Source organism: Cervus canadensis, chromosome 9 (genome assembly GCF_019320065.1).
Source record: "Cervus canadensis isolate Bull #8, Minnesota chromosome 9, ASM1932006v1, whole genome shotgun sequence".
NCBI lineage: Eukaryota > Metazoa > Chordata > Mammalia > Artiodactyla > Cervidae > Cervus > Cervus canadensis.
Window position 1 is genome coordinate 68,902,850 of NC_057394.1, and position 16,452 is coordinate 68,919,301.

General features: G+C 47.7%; 1 protein-coding gene across 1 annotated transcript in view; it reads left to right on the forward strand.

The window, feature by feature from the left end:
* Window positions 1-14,615, forward strand: part of FAM124A (family with sequence similarity 124 member A) — a 111,682-nt gene extending 97,067 nt beyond the window's left edge. Inside the window, exon 4 of the mRNA XM_043478161.1 lies at window positions 10,911-14,615. Coding sequence (XP_043334096.1) covers window positions 10,911-11,711 — 801 coding nt within the window. The 3' untranslated portion in view covers window positions 11,712-14,615. The remainder of the gene's footprint in view (window positions 1-10,910) is intronic.
* The last annotated feature ends 1,837 nt before the right edge of the window (window positions 14,616-16,452 follow it).

A 16,452-nucleotide genomic window follows, 5' to 3' on the forward strand; every position in this document is an offset into this window, starting at 1 on the left:
AACAAAATGAAAAGGTCACTTTCCAAATGGAAGAAAATATTTGCAAATCATATATCTGATAAGGGGTTAATATCTTTAAAAAATATGAAGAATTCATACAACTCAAAGTAAAAAAGCAAACAGTTCAATTAAAAATTGGGCTGAGAGTCCAAAGAGATGTTTTTCCACGGAATACATACAGATAGCCAACAGGTATGAAAGGATATTCAACATCACCAATAATCAGGGAAATGCAAACCTAAACCACAAAGTGATACCGCCTCCTAACCACTGGAATGGCTGTTAGCAAACAGGAAATGCGAAGTGTTGAGAATGTGGAGAAAGGGGGTCCTCCCGCACTGCTGTAGCTGTGCCGTCACTCAGTCGTGCCCGACTCTGCGCGACCCCGGGGACTGCAGCCCGCCAGGCTCCCCGTCCGGGGGATTCTCCAGGCAAGATATCGGTCAGACTCTGTGACCCTGTGGACTGTAGCCCGCCAGGCTCCCCGTCCGTGGGATTCTCCAGGCAAGGATACTGGAGTGGGTTGCCATGCTCTCCTCCAAGGGATTTTCACAACCCAGAAATTAAATCCAGGTCTCCCGCATTGTAGGTGGATTCTTTACCATCTGAGCCACCAGGGAAACCCATTCGCTGTTGGTGGGAACGTAAATTGGTGTAGCCACTATGGAAAATGGTATGGAGGCTCCTCTGAAAATACAAATAGAACTACCCTGTGATCCAGCAGTTTTAATTCTGTGTGTTTATCTGAATGGAATGAAAACACTAACTTGAAAAGATATTTGGGGACTTTCCTGAGCACACACACACTGGCAGACTAATGGTTAAGACTTCACCTACCAATGCAGGAGGTGTGGGTTCAATCCCTGATTAGGTGGGTAGCTAAGATCACACATGTCTCCTGGCCAAAAAACCAAAATGTAAAACAGAAACAATATTGTAACACATTCAATAAAGACTGTAAAAATAGTCCACATTAAAAAAAAAATCTTAAAAAAAAAAAAGGTATTTGTATTCCAGGTGGCACAGTGGTAAAGAATCCGTCTGTCAGTGTGGGAGACACACGAGACATGGGTTCGATCCCTGGGTCAAGAAGATGCCCTGAAGTAGGAAATGGCAACCCACTGCAGTATTCTTGCCTGGAAAATTCTATGGACAGAAGAACCTGGTGGGTCTCAAAGAGTCGGATGCGACTGAGCACATGCACACACACATTGACAACAGCATTATTTACAGTAGTCTACCCATGGAAGCAGCCTGAGTGTCCATCAGTGGATGAATGGAGAAAATGTGTGTGTGTGTGTACACATATATATACATACACAGAGTAGAATATTATTCAGTCATTAAAAAAAATGAATGAAATCCTGTTTATTTGTAACAATACGGATGTACCTTGAGGGCATTAAGCAAAATAAATCAGAGAAGACAAATACCATATGATCTCACTTATATGTGGAATTAAAAAAAAAACACCTAACTCATAAATACAGAGTATTTAACTCATAAATACAGATTGGTAGTTGTTACAGGTAGGTGACCAAAAGGTACAAACTTCCAATTATAGAATTAGTAAGTCTGGTGATGGAATGTACAGTTTGGTGACTAGTTAACAATACTGCATTGTATATTGAAACTTGCTAGAAAAGTAGATTTAAAGTTATCATTATGAGAAAAAAACAAATGTGTGTGGTAGTGGATTAACTAGACTTACTGTGATCATTTCACAACATACACAAATAATGAATCAATACGTTGCACACCTGAGACTAATATGTTATATGTCAATTTCAATAAAAATTTTAATCAAATTTAAAATAATTTTTAAAGACAACATAGCCTTTTCCAGGAGTAGTACTCTTAGTGGATATATGAACACTACCCAGAGGACAGTGAAAGGAGAAGCAAAATATGATGTTTTTATTTAGATCCAAAATCTGATTTCTCATGTGAACCCACTGCCCAATATTTTTGAGACTGCCCCTAATTTTCATTAGTCCCTAGGTTAAAAGGTCTTTGGCTTATTACATAACAGACAGTGCCACACTGATTGTGCTCCTGGCAGGGACAGAACAAGAGGAAAGGACCTTTCTCAGAACGAGATGGTTTGAGGGTGAGAAAGAATTTCCTGACTGTGATGGATCCGTGAGACACCACCCAAGCTTACTGGGTCAGGGGCAGAATCACCCTTCCTAGGGATTCTGTCCTTGGGTCTATTGACACAAGATCCCTTGAAGAAGACCTCTTTACACTTCTTGCATTGCAAACTGCCCAGGTTCCACGCAAAGCTCGTGGGTCACTTAGCGCATGTCAGCTTTTTGGTGATTTCAGGGACACAAGAGATCTCCCTGGCTGGTTGCCTCAGGCAGTCATTGATGTAATGCTACTGAGTACCTTAGAGAAAGTTCCATAAATAGCAAAGAGGGAAATGCTGGATCCCAGTGAGTCAGCGAGCCTGCACTGCCTCAAAGAAAAGCAAAGGAAACTATTCTGCAGGGACCGTTCTACAGTCTCTTGGAGAAGCTCCAGAGGGCAGCCCTCAGAGCTGAAAGCTGGGGGCTGGGGAGTGCGGGGGAGTGGGGAAGCTTCCCTGGACAGAAGGCACAGGGTTTCCTTTCACCTTGAGAAAGTCCACTGGGAGAAAGGGACATAGAGAACAGACTTATGGACATGGGGGGAGTCGGGGGAGAGGGCGAGATGTGTGGAAAGAGTAACATGGAAACTTACATTACCATATGTAAAATAGACAGCCAACAGGAATCTGCTGAATGGCTCAGGAAACTCAAACAGGGGCTCTGGATCAACCTGGAGGGGTGGGGAGGGAGATGGGAGGGAGGTTCAAAAAGGAGGGAATATATGTATACCTATGGCTGATTCATGTTGAGGTTTGACAGAAAACAGCAAAATTCTGTAAAGCAATTATCCTTCAATAAGAAAATAAGTTAAAATAGAAAGAAAATTCCACTGGGGAAGAGCTTCTTGAAGCATCTGTGATGCTTCATTCTCAGCTCCTAGTGCTTCTGGTCAAGTCAGACAGGCAGACAAGAGCGGCCGGAAATAGAGTCCTTGCCAGGGGAGGGACACAGAAAGAAAGGCATCCTTTGCACGAGTGAGTTATCATTAGACAGACAAGACCCTGCTCTTAGATGCTGCCGTCTCTGCCCCCAGGCGGAGCTGGAGGAAACCACCACATCTCCTGGACCCAGCCGGGGGGTGGGAGCCCTGCAGCCACCCTCCTGCAGCTCCCCACCCCAGGGTCCTGCAGGCCCCCAGCCAACTGGAATCCCACCCACCCAGCAGGCATCTCCACGGTGCACGTGGGCACCCCTCCAGTGGAAAACACTGGATGCCACCTCTCCTCAAGGCAGAAATCAGGGTTGATCTGGACTCCAGCCTTCCTGATGCAGGGAAAATAAGAGCACACACAGCTTTCCGTTCAATAAGCACAGTGACGAAAACCTCCTCAAAACCCATCGAGCTTTCACCCTCTGCCAGCTGCTCCTGACTTAAAGTCAAATTTAACCCCACTCTGTCTCTGGTAGTGGAGAGTTCAGACGTCCCCAAGCAGTTCCTCACATGGGAACCTTGGCCTTTTGCTTCTCATGGAGCAATGTTCGCAGAGGCTTCCTTTTTTCAGGCAAATTTAGATTGCAGACAGCCTCACCCAGAACATGCCCCTTGAATAAGACCCTGAAGATGCAAGTTACAGGGTAGTACGTACTTATTAGAGGAATCAGCCCTTGGGGAAAATAAGATAGATGTCTTTTTTAAAATAAATAACCTTACTTTTATTTTTTAAGAAAATTTTTGGCCTCACCACACAGCATGTGGGAACCTTAGTTCCCCAACCAGGGATCGAACCCATTGTCTCCTGCATTGGAAACATGGAGTTTTTACCACTGGACAGCCAGGAAAATCCCTCAACATCTTAATAAACACTGTCTCTCCATTGAAAGCAGCCTCCATATCTGAGGACTTCCTTGTCTAAAGAACCTCACGACTTATTTTCACTCTTATTTAGCCAAACTCAAATGATTGAGAAAATCGGCTTCTCTCTTCAACAGCTACCCAGCTGTGACACCTCTGACACAAGTGGGCCTTCGGGGGCCATTCCTTACCCTCTCCCCAAGCTGGGACTCTCCCCTCACGCTTAAGCTCCTGTTACGTGCCGGGTACTGGGGTAGGGCGTGTGCCGAGCAGGCTCTCCCGCGTGAGGCACAGAGCATTGCAGAGAAATGGGTCACTAACCAGAGCAGCCCAGCATAGAGAATGGCTGGGCTGGGGGTCCCGGGGATGCTGAGCGCAGAGCAGCAAGCCCTGCGGAGTGGATCACACCCCCAGGAGGAACCAGCTCAGCTCAGCACCTTCCTCACCGAATTCAGCAAGGTCCCCGTGCACAGAAAATGCACATAGAGGGCATCCCCGGTGGCTCAGTGATGAAGAATCCTCCTGCCAGGGCAGGGACCACGGGTTTGATCCCTGATCTGGGCAGACCCCGCATGCTGTGGAGCAGCGAAGCCCCTGCGCTGCAACTACTGCGCCTGTGCTCTAGAGTCCGGGGGGCTACACTGCCGAGCCCCTGTGCGCCCTACAGACCGTGCTCCGCGAGAGAAGCCACCACGATGAGAAGCCCACTCAGCCCAACTAGAGGCGCAGCCCCCTGCTCACCACGACTACAGAAAAGCCCACGCAGCAATGAAGACCCAGCATGGCCAAAAATAAATAAAATTATTTTTGAAAAAACACACATAGAATGGTCTAGGGGAGTGTGATCTTTAGGAGAACCATACCTTACAACCTGTACTAAAAGTGTTTTGCATTGTATTCTTTAAAAATCTGTAATTTGGACCATCAGAAATCTCTACAATTGTTGCTCTTGACCTTCAGCTCCCTAGGCCACCCTCCGCAGAACAGCTTAAGAATTTCAATACAGAGCCTGATGGGCAGGAAGAGAACCAGCAGGTCATGGGTTCAAACACACCCTGTCCCCCCAACACACTCACAGAATTAGAGACTGAGGATGAAGAGGCTCAGTAATCCTCCCAGATTTCAGACAATACTACAAAGCTACAATAATCAAAACACCGCGGGACTGGCACAAAAACAGATGTATAATCGATGGAATAGAATAGAAAGCCCAGATTAAACCCACACACCTAGAGTCAATTAATCTTCGACATAGGAGGCAAGAATATACAATGAAGGAAAGTGGTACCGGGAAAGCTAGACAGTTGCTTGTAAACCAGTGAAGTTTGGACACTCACTCACATCATACAAAAAAAAAAAGAAAACCCAAATTCAAAATGGCTTAAAGTGAAAGTCGCTCAGTCGTGTCCCACTCTTTGCAACCCCATGGACTCTACAGTCCATGGAATTCTCCGGGCCAGAATACTGGAGTGGGTAGTTTTTCCCTTCTCCAGGGGATCTTCCCAACCCAGGGATCAAACCCAGGTCTCCCGCACTGCAGGCAGATTGTTGACCAGCTGAGCCACCAGGGAAGCCAAAGAATACTGGAGTGGGTGGCCTACCCCTTCTCCAGGGGATCTTTCCAACCCAGGAATCAAACTGGGGTCTCCTGCATTGCAGGCGGATTCTTTACCAACTGAGCTACCAGGGAAACCCCAAAATGGCTTAAAGACTTATCAATAAATATAAGACATGACACCATAAAACTCCTAGAAGAGAACATAGGCAAAACATTCTCTACCATAAATCAAAGTGATATTTTCTTAGGCCAGTCTCCCAAGGCAGAAGAAATAAAGATAAACAAACAGGACCTAATCAAACTTACAAGATTTTGCACAGCAAAGGAAACTGTAAACAAAACGAAAACACAACCTATAGAGTGGGAGAAAATATTTGCAAACAATGTGACCGACAAGTGCTTAATTTCCAAAATATACAAACAGCTCATACAGTTCAATATAAAAAAATAAAAAACAATCAAAGCCTTCCCTGGTGGCTCCATGGAAAAGAATCTGCCTGCCAATGCAGGAGACACAAGTTCAATCCCTGATCTGGGAAGATCCCACATGCCACGGCGCAACTAAACCCATGTGCCACAACTACTGACCCTGTGTTCTAGAGCCCAGGAGCCACAACCACGGAAGCCCATGATCCACAAGAGAAGCCACCCCAATAAGAACCTTGGGCACTGCAATTAGAGAGTAGCCTCTGGTCTCCGCAACTAGAGAAAAAAACCCATGCAGCAAGACCCAGCACAGCCAAAAATAAATAAATAAAATTGTTTACAAAACCAATCCAGTCAAAAATGGGCAAAAGACGTACATAGACATTTCTCCAAAGACAACATACAGATGGCCAAAAAGCACATGAAAAGATGCTCAACATTGCTAGTTATTAGAGAAATGCAAGTCAAAACTATAATGAGGTATCACCTCACACCAGTCAGAACAGCCGTCATCAAAAAGTCTACAAATAACAAATGCTAGAGAGGGCATGGAGGAAAAGGAACCCTCCTACAATGTTGGTGGGAATGTAAGTTGGTACAGCTACTATGGAAAACATTATGGAGGTTCCTTAAAAAAATAAAAATCAACTTACCTATGATCCCTCGATCTTTCTCCTGGGCAATCTTATATGTGGAAAAGATGAAAACTCTAATTCAAAAAGATACATTCATCCCAGTGTTCACTGCTGCACTATTTACAATAGCCAAGTCATGGAAGCAATGTAAATGTCCATCAACAGATGAATGGATAAAGAAGATGTGGTACATACATACAATGGAATATCAGTCACAAAAAAAGAAATTTTTAAATAATGCCATTTGCAGCAACATGTATTGACCTAGAGATTATCATACTAAGTGAAGTAAGTCGGAGAAAGAGAACTATTGTATGATATCACTTATATGTGGAATCTAAAATATGATATAAAAATGAACTTATTTATAAAACAGAAACAGACTCCGTGACATAGAAAACAAACTTAACAGTTATCAAAGGGGAAGGCACGACAGAGGGATAAATTAGGAGTCTGGGACTAGCAGATGCACCCTATCATCTATAAAATAACAAAGTGTTAGTCGCTCAGTCATGTCCAACTCTTTGTGACCCATGGACTTTAGACCACCAGATCCTCTGTCCATGGAATTCTCCAGGCAAGAATACTTGAGTGGGTTGCCATTTCCTTCTCCAGGGGATCCTCCTGACCCAGGGATCAAACCTGGGTCTCCTGCATTGCAGGCAGATTCTTTACCATCTGAGCCATCAGGGAAGCCCCATAAAATAACAAAGGTTTACTGTATAGCATGGTGAATTATATTCAGTTATCTTATAATAACAAAAATGGAAAAGAACCTGAAAAAGGATATATATACGCATCCCCTGGCGAGGCTCCTCTCAGTCCTCAGGGCTCACCTCTGCTTCAGTGAGCCAGCCTCCGCGCAGGCTGCTTCTGTGCCTATGTGCCCTTCCATGCCATGCCCGCTGGCTTCCAGTTGGCAAAACCCTCCTCCACTTTCCAAGGTTTTGTCCAAGCGTGACTTCTTAAGGCAAGCTTTTTCTACCCTCTCCCCATGCTGCCTCACCCCTCTATAAAATCAACCCCCCCCCCTCCTTTGCATCCAATAGAGCTCACACATTGCCACTCACATTATCATCATGCAAAATACCAGGCTGGATGAAGCACAATCTGGAATCAAGATTGCTGGGAGAAATGTCAATAACCTCAGATATGCAGATGACACCACCCTTATGGCAGAAAGTGAAGAAGAACTAGAAAGCCTCTTGATGAAAGTGAAAGAGGAGAGTGAAAAAGTTGGCTTAAAACTCAACATTCAGAAAACTAAGATCATGACATCGAGTCCCATCACTTCATGGCACATAGATGGGGAAACAGCGGAAACAATGAAAGATTTTATTTTCTTGGGCTCCAAAATCACTGCAGATGGTGATTGCAGCCATGAAATTAAAAAACGCTTGCTCCTTGGAAGAAAAGCTATGACCAACCTAGACAGCATATTAAAAAGCAGAGACATTACTTTACCAACAAAGATCCATCTAGTCAAAGCTATGATTTTTCCAGTAGTCATGTATGGATGTGAGAGTTGGATTATAAAGAAAGCTGAGCGCCGAAGAATTGATGCTTTTGAACTGTGGTGTTGGAGAAGACTCTTGAGAGTCTCTTGGACTGCAAGGAGATCCAACCAGTCCATCCTAAAGGAGATCAGTCCTGAATATTCATTGGAAGGACTGATGCTGAAGCTGAAACTCCAATACGTTGGCCACCTGATGTGAAGAATTGAATCATGTGAAAAGACCCTGATGCTGGGAAAGATTGAAGGCAGAAGGAGAAGGGGACAACAGAGGATGAGATGGTTGGATGGCATCACTGACTCGAAGGACATGAGTTTGAGTAAACTCCAGGAGCTGGTGATGGACAGGGAGGCCTGACGTGCTGCAGTCCATGGTGTTGCAGAGAGTCAGACACAACTGAGCCACTGAACTGAACTTATCATCGTGGCTTACTTCAATACATTTCAATGTTGCATTGTTACTTGTGGGGGTTCAATATCTTGTCTTATTCAAAATTATCTCTGCCTGGTCCTCCAGACCTTTTCCACATCAGAGCACATAAAAAATGATAATATTTACATGGCAAGAGGCTGCCACTGAAAGAGACCCATATGTCGGCACACCTTTAATAACCCAGTCAAAGTTTAAGCAGTCTAGATGAGAAGCTCTGCAGGAAAGACCCTCATTTAATATTGATTGGGGGAAAAAAAAAGAGTCAATAAGTCTATTTATAGGATTAAGAAATATCTGAAGTTAAGCAAAGATCTCATGAATGAAAGGAACGATCCTATGGGGGGGAAAAAAAAACATAATCAAGACTGAATATGACCCCAGCAAAAGGATAAGATTGTGGGTTTCTTACCCAGGTGGTCAGGGTCTCCTTGACCACTATTAGCCTCCAGCCCCAGGCTGACCCACAGCACTACCTTCCATGCACCGGGTCTCTAATCATTCAGACTGCTGGCTCCCTGCCCTTCACAGCTCCCTCGCTTACCTGCCAAGTGTCAGCCTCTGTCTGTCTTGGCCTCTCTCTCCCACCCAGCCTCCTCTCTACCTGTGCCTCCCACTAGCACGACAGCTGCCCACGTCCACGCCCGCCTCCACGGACACTCCTCCGCCCCACGGACAGGCATGGCCTCTCCCCTCCACCCTACCACTGTGCCTGTCATCACAGGCTCCTGTCTGAGTTCTCTTTGTCTCCTGTCCTTTCAATGAAATGTACTTCCTGTGGTTGAAAACAGTCCTCCTCACTCTAGTTTCCCCTCCTTTACCTGTAACAGGTACAAACAGGTGTACAGGACGTTGAACCAAACTTCCCAAGTGGCTGTGGGAAGACCAGGTTCCTGTGTAACAGGGGGACGGGGGTGTGTGCTGTCCAGGGTAGGGCCAGGGTCTCAGAATCTTGCAGAGAGCTGGGAAATATCCCTTGGAGTAAACTGTACTTGAGTGTTTAAAAAAAAAATTCTTTATTTGGAAATTCATAAATGAAATTTATTGAGGGCAGGAGGAGAGGGGGGTGACAGAGGACGAGATGGTTGGATGGCATCACCGACTTGATGGACATGATTTTGAGCAAGCTCCAGGAGATGGTGAAGGGCAGGGGAGCCTGACCTGCTGTAGTCCATGGGGTTTCAAAGAGTCAGACACAAAAGAGCAACTGAACAATAAATGAAATGATCCTGTACTAGACAGAACCAGAATCACTGTCCCCACATCCATTATTTCACTGAAATTTTGCATAGTAAGTTTGGCCCGGAGGCCTGGGGAGCAGACCTGGGTGGGGGGAGCCTGAGAGCAGCAGCCCCAGGTGGGAACATCCATTGGAAGAGAGGTTCCCAATTAATTCTGTGCAACAGAAACTCCTGCAGAGCTGCAGGGAAGGTGGGGGAGAGAACAGGAGGTCAGGGCTGAGCTGCTCAAGGATGAAACTGACTGACCCCTGGGGGCTTGCCTTTGCCCCTAGGCGGCATCCACGGGATTGGTCAGTAGTCAGCTGTTCCCTTCCCCTTACAGTTTCTGAAAGGGGACCCAGAGGAGTCAGTGTTTCCTAAAGCAAGTCAATACATGCAGATTTCCTGATAGCCCCTCACTCAACGAAGGTTTACCGCCCTGAACCAAGGGCTGCCCCTGGGATGTGTCCCGATGGTCACACATGCACTAGGATCAAGCCCCATCCTGACGTTTCCACCCTGTCGTTGGTTGGGAGCATGTCCAAATGCTGGGGCTTCGGCCAGAGGGGAGCAGACCCTTCGAGCATCCTCTGTACATGGAATGGTAATCCCAGTGTCCTCTGTCCCGCTCAGCCAGGCCTCAGGCTTGTCGCTAATCCATGGAGTATCCTTGTGTGTGCGCTGGAAGAGGTCCTATTCCCTGTCCTGACAAGGGACTGCCTCTCCTCCTGGGTTCGGGGACATCTGCTCAGACTAAGAAATCCCATCTGTCTTCCCCCAAGCTCTGCAATCTCTGTCTTCATTTCAGAATTTGGAGAATGAAATTTCTGTATGTATGTGTATGTGCTCAGACGTGTCCGACTCTTTGTGACCCCACAGACTGGGCCCCACCAGGCTCCTCTGTCCATGGGATTCTCCAGGCAATAATACTGGAGTGGGCTGCCATTTCCTCTTCCAGGGGATCTTCCCCATGCAGGGATCGAACCCCTGTCTCTTATGTCTCCTGCATTGGCAGACGGGTTCTTTACCACCAGGGCACTGGGAAGCCCCAGTGACATTTCTGGCGTTGCTTTATTGCCGAGACAGTTCTGGAAGTTTCCAACCATCAGAAAGTGCGTTTCTTGTTCTGTTTAACAATGAATCCCCGTTGCCAGGTGGACCCCCAGGCCAACACTGATAACGGTGTCCCCTCTTGCCCCTGCAGGCACAGAAGGGGCACAGGAAGCGCCCTAAACCCGGCAGGGCTCACCAGGCCTCAGAGCAGAAACCTGGCTCCACGTCTTCCCCGCGTGCCACCGCGCAGAGCCGGACCCCAGGCCGCCCGCAGCCGCCACTGGACACATCACACCCAGGGCTCGGCCAGGCAGGTCCGTCTACCAGGCACCCGCAGGAAGTTGCCGGACGAGCCACCTGCCCTCCATGCCTCCCCTGGTCTTTCCAGCGAAGCAAGTCCTTGTTTTGTCTGCCCACCGGAGACCCCTCCCTGGCCTCCGCGGCGGAAGCGCAGCGGTCTGCAAGCTCCGGCGGCGGGGGGCAGAGGGCGCCGGAGCGGGGGCATGGCCACCTCCTCTCCATCGATGACCTGGAGGGGGCCCAGGAGACGGACGTGGACACCGGGCTGCGGCTCTCCTCCTCCGACCTGTCCGTGGTCTCTGCCTACTCGGCACCCAGCAGGTTCTGCAGTCCCGAGGAAGCGCCGCACCCCCCGGAACGAGGCAGCGGCCTCTGGTCAGAGCGCAGGGGCTTCAGAGAAGGACCCCTGCCCACTGGGGGCGGCGAGACCGCGGGGGCCCCCTGGGCCACCCTCCCTCTCTTCAAAGGGCCTTCGGGCTCCTCGGCAACAGCCGTCGCTGCTCCCCCTGCTTCGGACACCTCCTCGCTCACAGAGTCACCCCCAGAACTCCCTTCCGATGCCACCCAGGCCCGGCAGACTGGCAGAGACGTCCCAGCACCCTTGGTGCTGGCCGGATGCGGGGACAATGACACGGAGGAATTCTACATCTGAGCACCCCCCCACTCGTGTCTTTCAGAGCCACAGGCTCAGGTCCCACCTTGCCCTCCTGGGGTCTGGTGCCATCGTGTTCTCAGCCCAGCTCCCCCAGGCCCGTCTGGAGTCTGATGATCTGTCTCATGGATCACTAACACCCTTGCAGGCCAGCCTTTCTCACCCGTGAGGTGTATTTCTAGACGCTCAGTGGCATTTTAAGAGTCAATAAAGATACTGGGATTTTTATGCAAATAAATTCTCAACGAACTTTTAGGTCATAAAATATATTTTTTAAATACTCAATTCCATTTGGGATATGGTTTAATGCACTTACATAATTTAAATGCTTCCTATAATTATTTGAAAAGAAAACCTAGTCAGCTGGAGCTGATTGCACAATTTTTCATGACATGAAGGAAAAACAACTAAAGCCAAAATGCTCAATGTGAGAAAGATAGCAAGCAACTTGGAGGAGAGGTCAGTGCTTGTGATGTCCACTTAGTGGATTCTCCGTTTCCGTTTACCCTACCAGGGAGCAGTGGCCCTGAGGATTTCTAGGAACTGCTGCAGTGAAAAGAGTCACCTTAGTAAAACAGTAGATATATATCAGACTACAGTAAGACCTCACTTCAGCACTCATATCACTACAGTGATGCCACGCACCATCCAAAAATCAGCATTTACGCAAAAGTGGCTAATAAGCTTTATACAGATTGAGCCCAAATAACAGACTCTTGGTGCATTTAAAATACGATCTGAGCTCCAAGAACTAGATTTGAATGCACTTTTAAAACACATACACTGTAACAAGTCGGAGTCTACAGAAGACCACTACCTGGATTTATTTGGACCACTGAGGAAAAATCCTTCATGGGGGTTACGGGATAGTAGGATATTAGACTTAGTGGGTAGGTATTCGTAAGATGCTTCCATGTTTAAATCCACAATTTAAGGGCTATCTAGACAGATATATGTAAATGGGCCACTTTTTATACTGCTTTCTCCAGTAAACAGGCATTGTCATTTTTTCATTTTTAAACAATTTGTAACAATTTTAACTGGCGTTTTCATCAGGCACTGAGTAATAAATGCCCTCCCCTGTTCTCCAAGTGGGAAGCTTTACACAAGATGCCGTCCTGAACCAACACTGCTGCCCATGTGCAGAGGAGCCTGAGTTAAAGCTGGAGCTCTGACCTGACCTTGGTCTTGCCTGTGGTCGCCTGCCTCTGTCGCAGCGTGAATGGTATTCAAATCTCACGTCTCTCCCACTCCAGCAAGGGAATGTTTACAATCCCACCCTCAGCAGTGCCAAGTGCTGGCATCGGGAGCCACACCAAGCTGTCCCTGGTTGCCGTGCACCTTTGGAGAAGAAGAGTGTGGACTTGCCGAGTTCCCGTCCCACCCTGGTGCTCCTGCCTGGATGACTCATGGCCCAGTTTACACCTCCCTGGAAGCGCCCACACCAGCCCAGATGGGCCTTCAGAATCCTCCTCAACACAATCCTCCCAGCAGCCCTCACTAGTCATCACACTCGAGCCAAAGTCTTTGCCGTCCCTGTAATGAGAAACTTCTCTCCTACCCCAAACAGCCCGGACACTCCAGGATTGTTGTTGTTTAGTCACTAAGTTGTGTGACCCCATGGACTACAGCCCACCAGGTTCCTCTGTCCATGGGATTCTCCAGGCAAGAATACTGGAGCAGACTGCCATGCCCCCTCCAGGGGATCTTCCCAATCCAGGGATCAAACCTGTGTCTTCTCTCTTCTGCATTGGCAGGTGGATTCTTTACCACTGAGCCACCAGGGAAGCCCTTTCAGGACTACAGATGACAGTACTGTACTCTGATTTAAGTACATAAAATTATGATCTTTTATAATTCTACACCAGGAGTGAGCAAACTTTTTATAAAGGGCTAAATAATAAATATTTTAGTCTTTGCCAGTCATACGGTCTCTGTCGAAACTACTGAACTGTTATGATAGTGTGAAAGCAGCCAAGGATATGTAAATGAATGGAAGTGGCTGAGTTCCAAGAAAATTTATTTTATAAGAACAGGTGGAGGGTCAGATTTGGCCTGAGAGTCATAGTTGGCCAGCCCTTGTGTTCGACTGAGGTTGACTTGAGACTTGAGATCTCAGCCACAGTCAACGATGAAGAACGGAGGTCTGCATCCCTTTGCAGCTGTGATGCCCAAGACCAAGAAAACACGCTCCTGGGACCACGCTGATGACTATAGAACCACAGGGCTCAGAGCAGTGCAAGGCTTCTTTCTGCAGAGATGATGCCTAGAAAGTCACTGGCTTTCTACCTGCTGCTACTCACAGCCTGTAGCTGAGGATGCAAAGCAACATGCTAACCATTCAGGTGCTGACGTAGCCCCCAAGGACCAGGAGGCAAGCTCAGGACAGTAAAGTCACCGGGGCATCCATGAGTGGACTGTCAGCCAGGTGATGGCTCCTCCAGGCTTCACCCTTCAGCAGCACCCTTAGCTCAGAACATTCACACCCACACCCTTCGGATGCTTCAGAGCCAATTCAGATGCAGTCTGCCTTCACCCTTTCTCACTGACTCCCCCGCGGCAGAACAGTGCAGTCTCCCGAACTGAGTGACAGCAAAGGATGTCAGCAAACCTCTTCCATAACAGGAAATGCAAGATGCCCCCACAACATGAGAAGGGAGAGAGGACCAGCACATCCTCACTCAGACGCGCCCCTCCCTGCAGACAGCAGTCTCTCTGGCGAGGAGGAGCTCCAGAGGCACTCCTGGGGCTCAGCTCCCTTTGCTGACCCACCTCCAGTGCTGTCTTCATCCAGGAGGGTTCCTGATACTCCCTGGGGAATCCTCTCCCTTTCAGATTATTATTGTGATAGATGCTGGCTGGCATACAGTAGGTGCTCAATAAATTTGTTCAATTTTTAAAAGCTGAGGTCATCTCATAAATTATTTTTCTCCTGGAAAAGACAATTCTCGATGGAAGATCTGTATTTTAGCTGTAGTTTCTTGTTGTTTAATGGGTAACATGTCTCCTCGACCTTGCATTTCTCTCCCCAGCATTGCCCCAGGGGTCGTGTTAATAAGTGCCCCGGTCTAGCTCACAGGCCATCCCTTACTTGCCCCTTTTCCAAATAAGGCTCCCCACACTGCTGCTCATGGTTCCACTGTGGTCTCCCACATGTAGTGTAGTAGTGTTAGTTGCTCAGTCGTGTCCGATTCTCTGCGACCCCATGGACCAGGCTCCTCTGTCCATGGAATTCTCCAGGCAAGAATACTGGAGTGGGCTGCCATTCCCTTCTCCAGGGGATCTTCCCAACCCAGGGATTGAACCCGGGTCTCCTGCATTGCAGGCGGATTCTTTACCATCTGAGCCACCAGGAAGATCCACCTAGTATCCACTAGTATCACTACTTAGTATCTGCTTTAAAGATCAAATGTTTCTTGGGGGTCCCTAACGGACCAAGCCCAAACCCTACAGAAACCACCCTGGGTCACCCCAGTTGGGTCTCCCATGGAGGAGTGTGGTGAGCCCCTGAAGAGACTTTTGCGATGGTGGAGGGGTTGATGTGTGGTCAACAGAGGGGTGGTAGCACTGGGGACTGCTTGATCCCTGAGACCCAAGGACAGGGGTGCAGTCATGTGGAAGCCTGCTGAGCTGCACCATCCAGCGCCTTCCGGGTGAGGCCAAGTGTTTCCTTGTATCGGGAAGGCCCTTGAGCCCATGGCTGATCTCTCTAGCCCCTCGTCAAACAGGAGAAATCCAAGTACTTCCTGTTCCCCTACTGGGCCTTCTGTAGATGAATGAATTCTCCAATCCACCAGGTAAAAGGCACCTGAGTAGACTCATAGAATTTCTAGAAGAGATTTTTTTTTTTTACAGCAAATAAAACCGTTGAGAGCTTCTCCCTCACAAGGCCTCAGAACACTAATCAGAGCCACTTCTGGCCAGTGATCCCAAGTCCAAATTTCAGGAGAACAGTGGAAAGCTGGACGGGCTGCCTCCCCGCACCCCCCAACCTTCCCGACCCCCCCATGCCCAGGGTCACATTGCTCCACATTCCTGGTCTGGACATAAATACGCCCCTCAATGATCTGCAGTATTCCACTCCTCTTTAATTCTCTGGAAACACAACTGATCAGATACTATTAGACGCTTGAAGAAACAAGAAATTGACATGAATAAAAATGGCTTCTCAAAGGAAACATCTTTTGTCACAGTTATAACACATGGATTCAAGAAGAGTCAAGAACCTGAATTTAAAGGTTTTTTATAGAATTACATTCTTCCAGCTTCCACAGAAGGCTTTTTTACAAAATGGCTTTGAATGACATAATTTCTCTGAGTGAATAATGGAAGCAAACATTGTAATTAATGCTGGCACCCTTGGGTCTTTTAAAAGTCAGTTTCTATTTCACAAGTGTGATAACTATTGTCCAGTTATGTGCCCAACATTAGGGCAGTATGTTCATTTCAGACAAGTCACCAGGCACCGGGGAAGCCGAAAAAGCCCCTTCCCCGTGCCCCCATAACACACCCCCTAAACTCTCCATTTGTGAGGAGGGTCCCACCTCCTGCTCTCCCGGATGGTGTCACTAATGGAGCTGCTTCCATGGGGGACACATGGCCCCCAGTTGACCTGATCTGGTTCAGACTCGCCTCACGTTATTGGAAACATTGATTTTATATGTTGAACACCTGAAAGAAGCCAACCAGGCTCCCTTAGGTTAGCTTTGCCCAGGCCCTGGAACTACACCCATAGCATTGT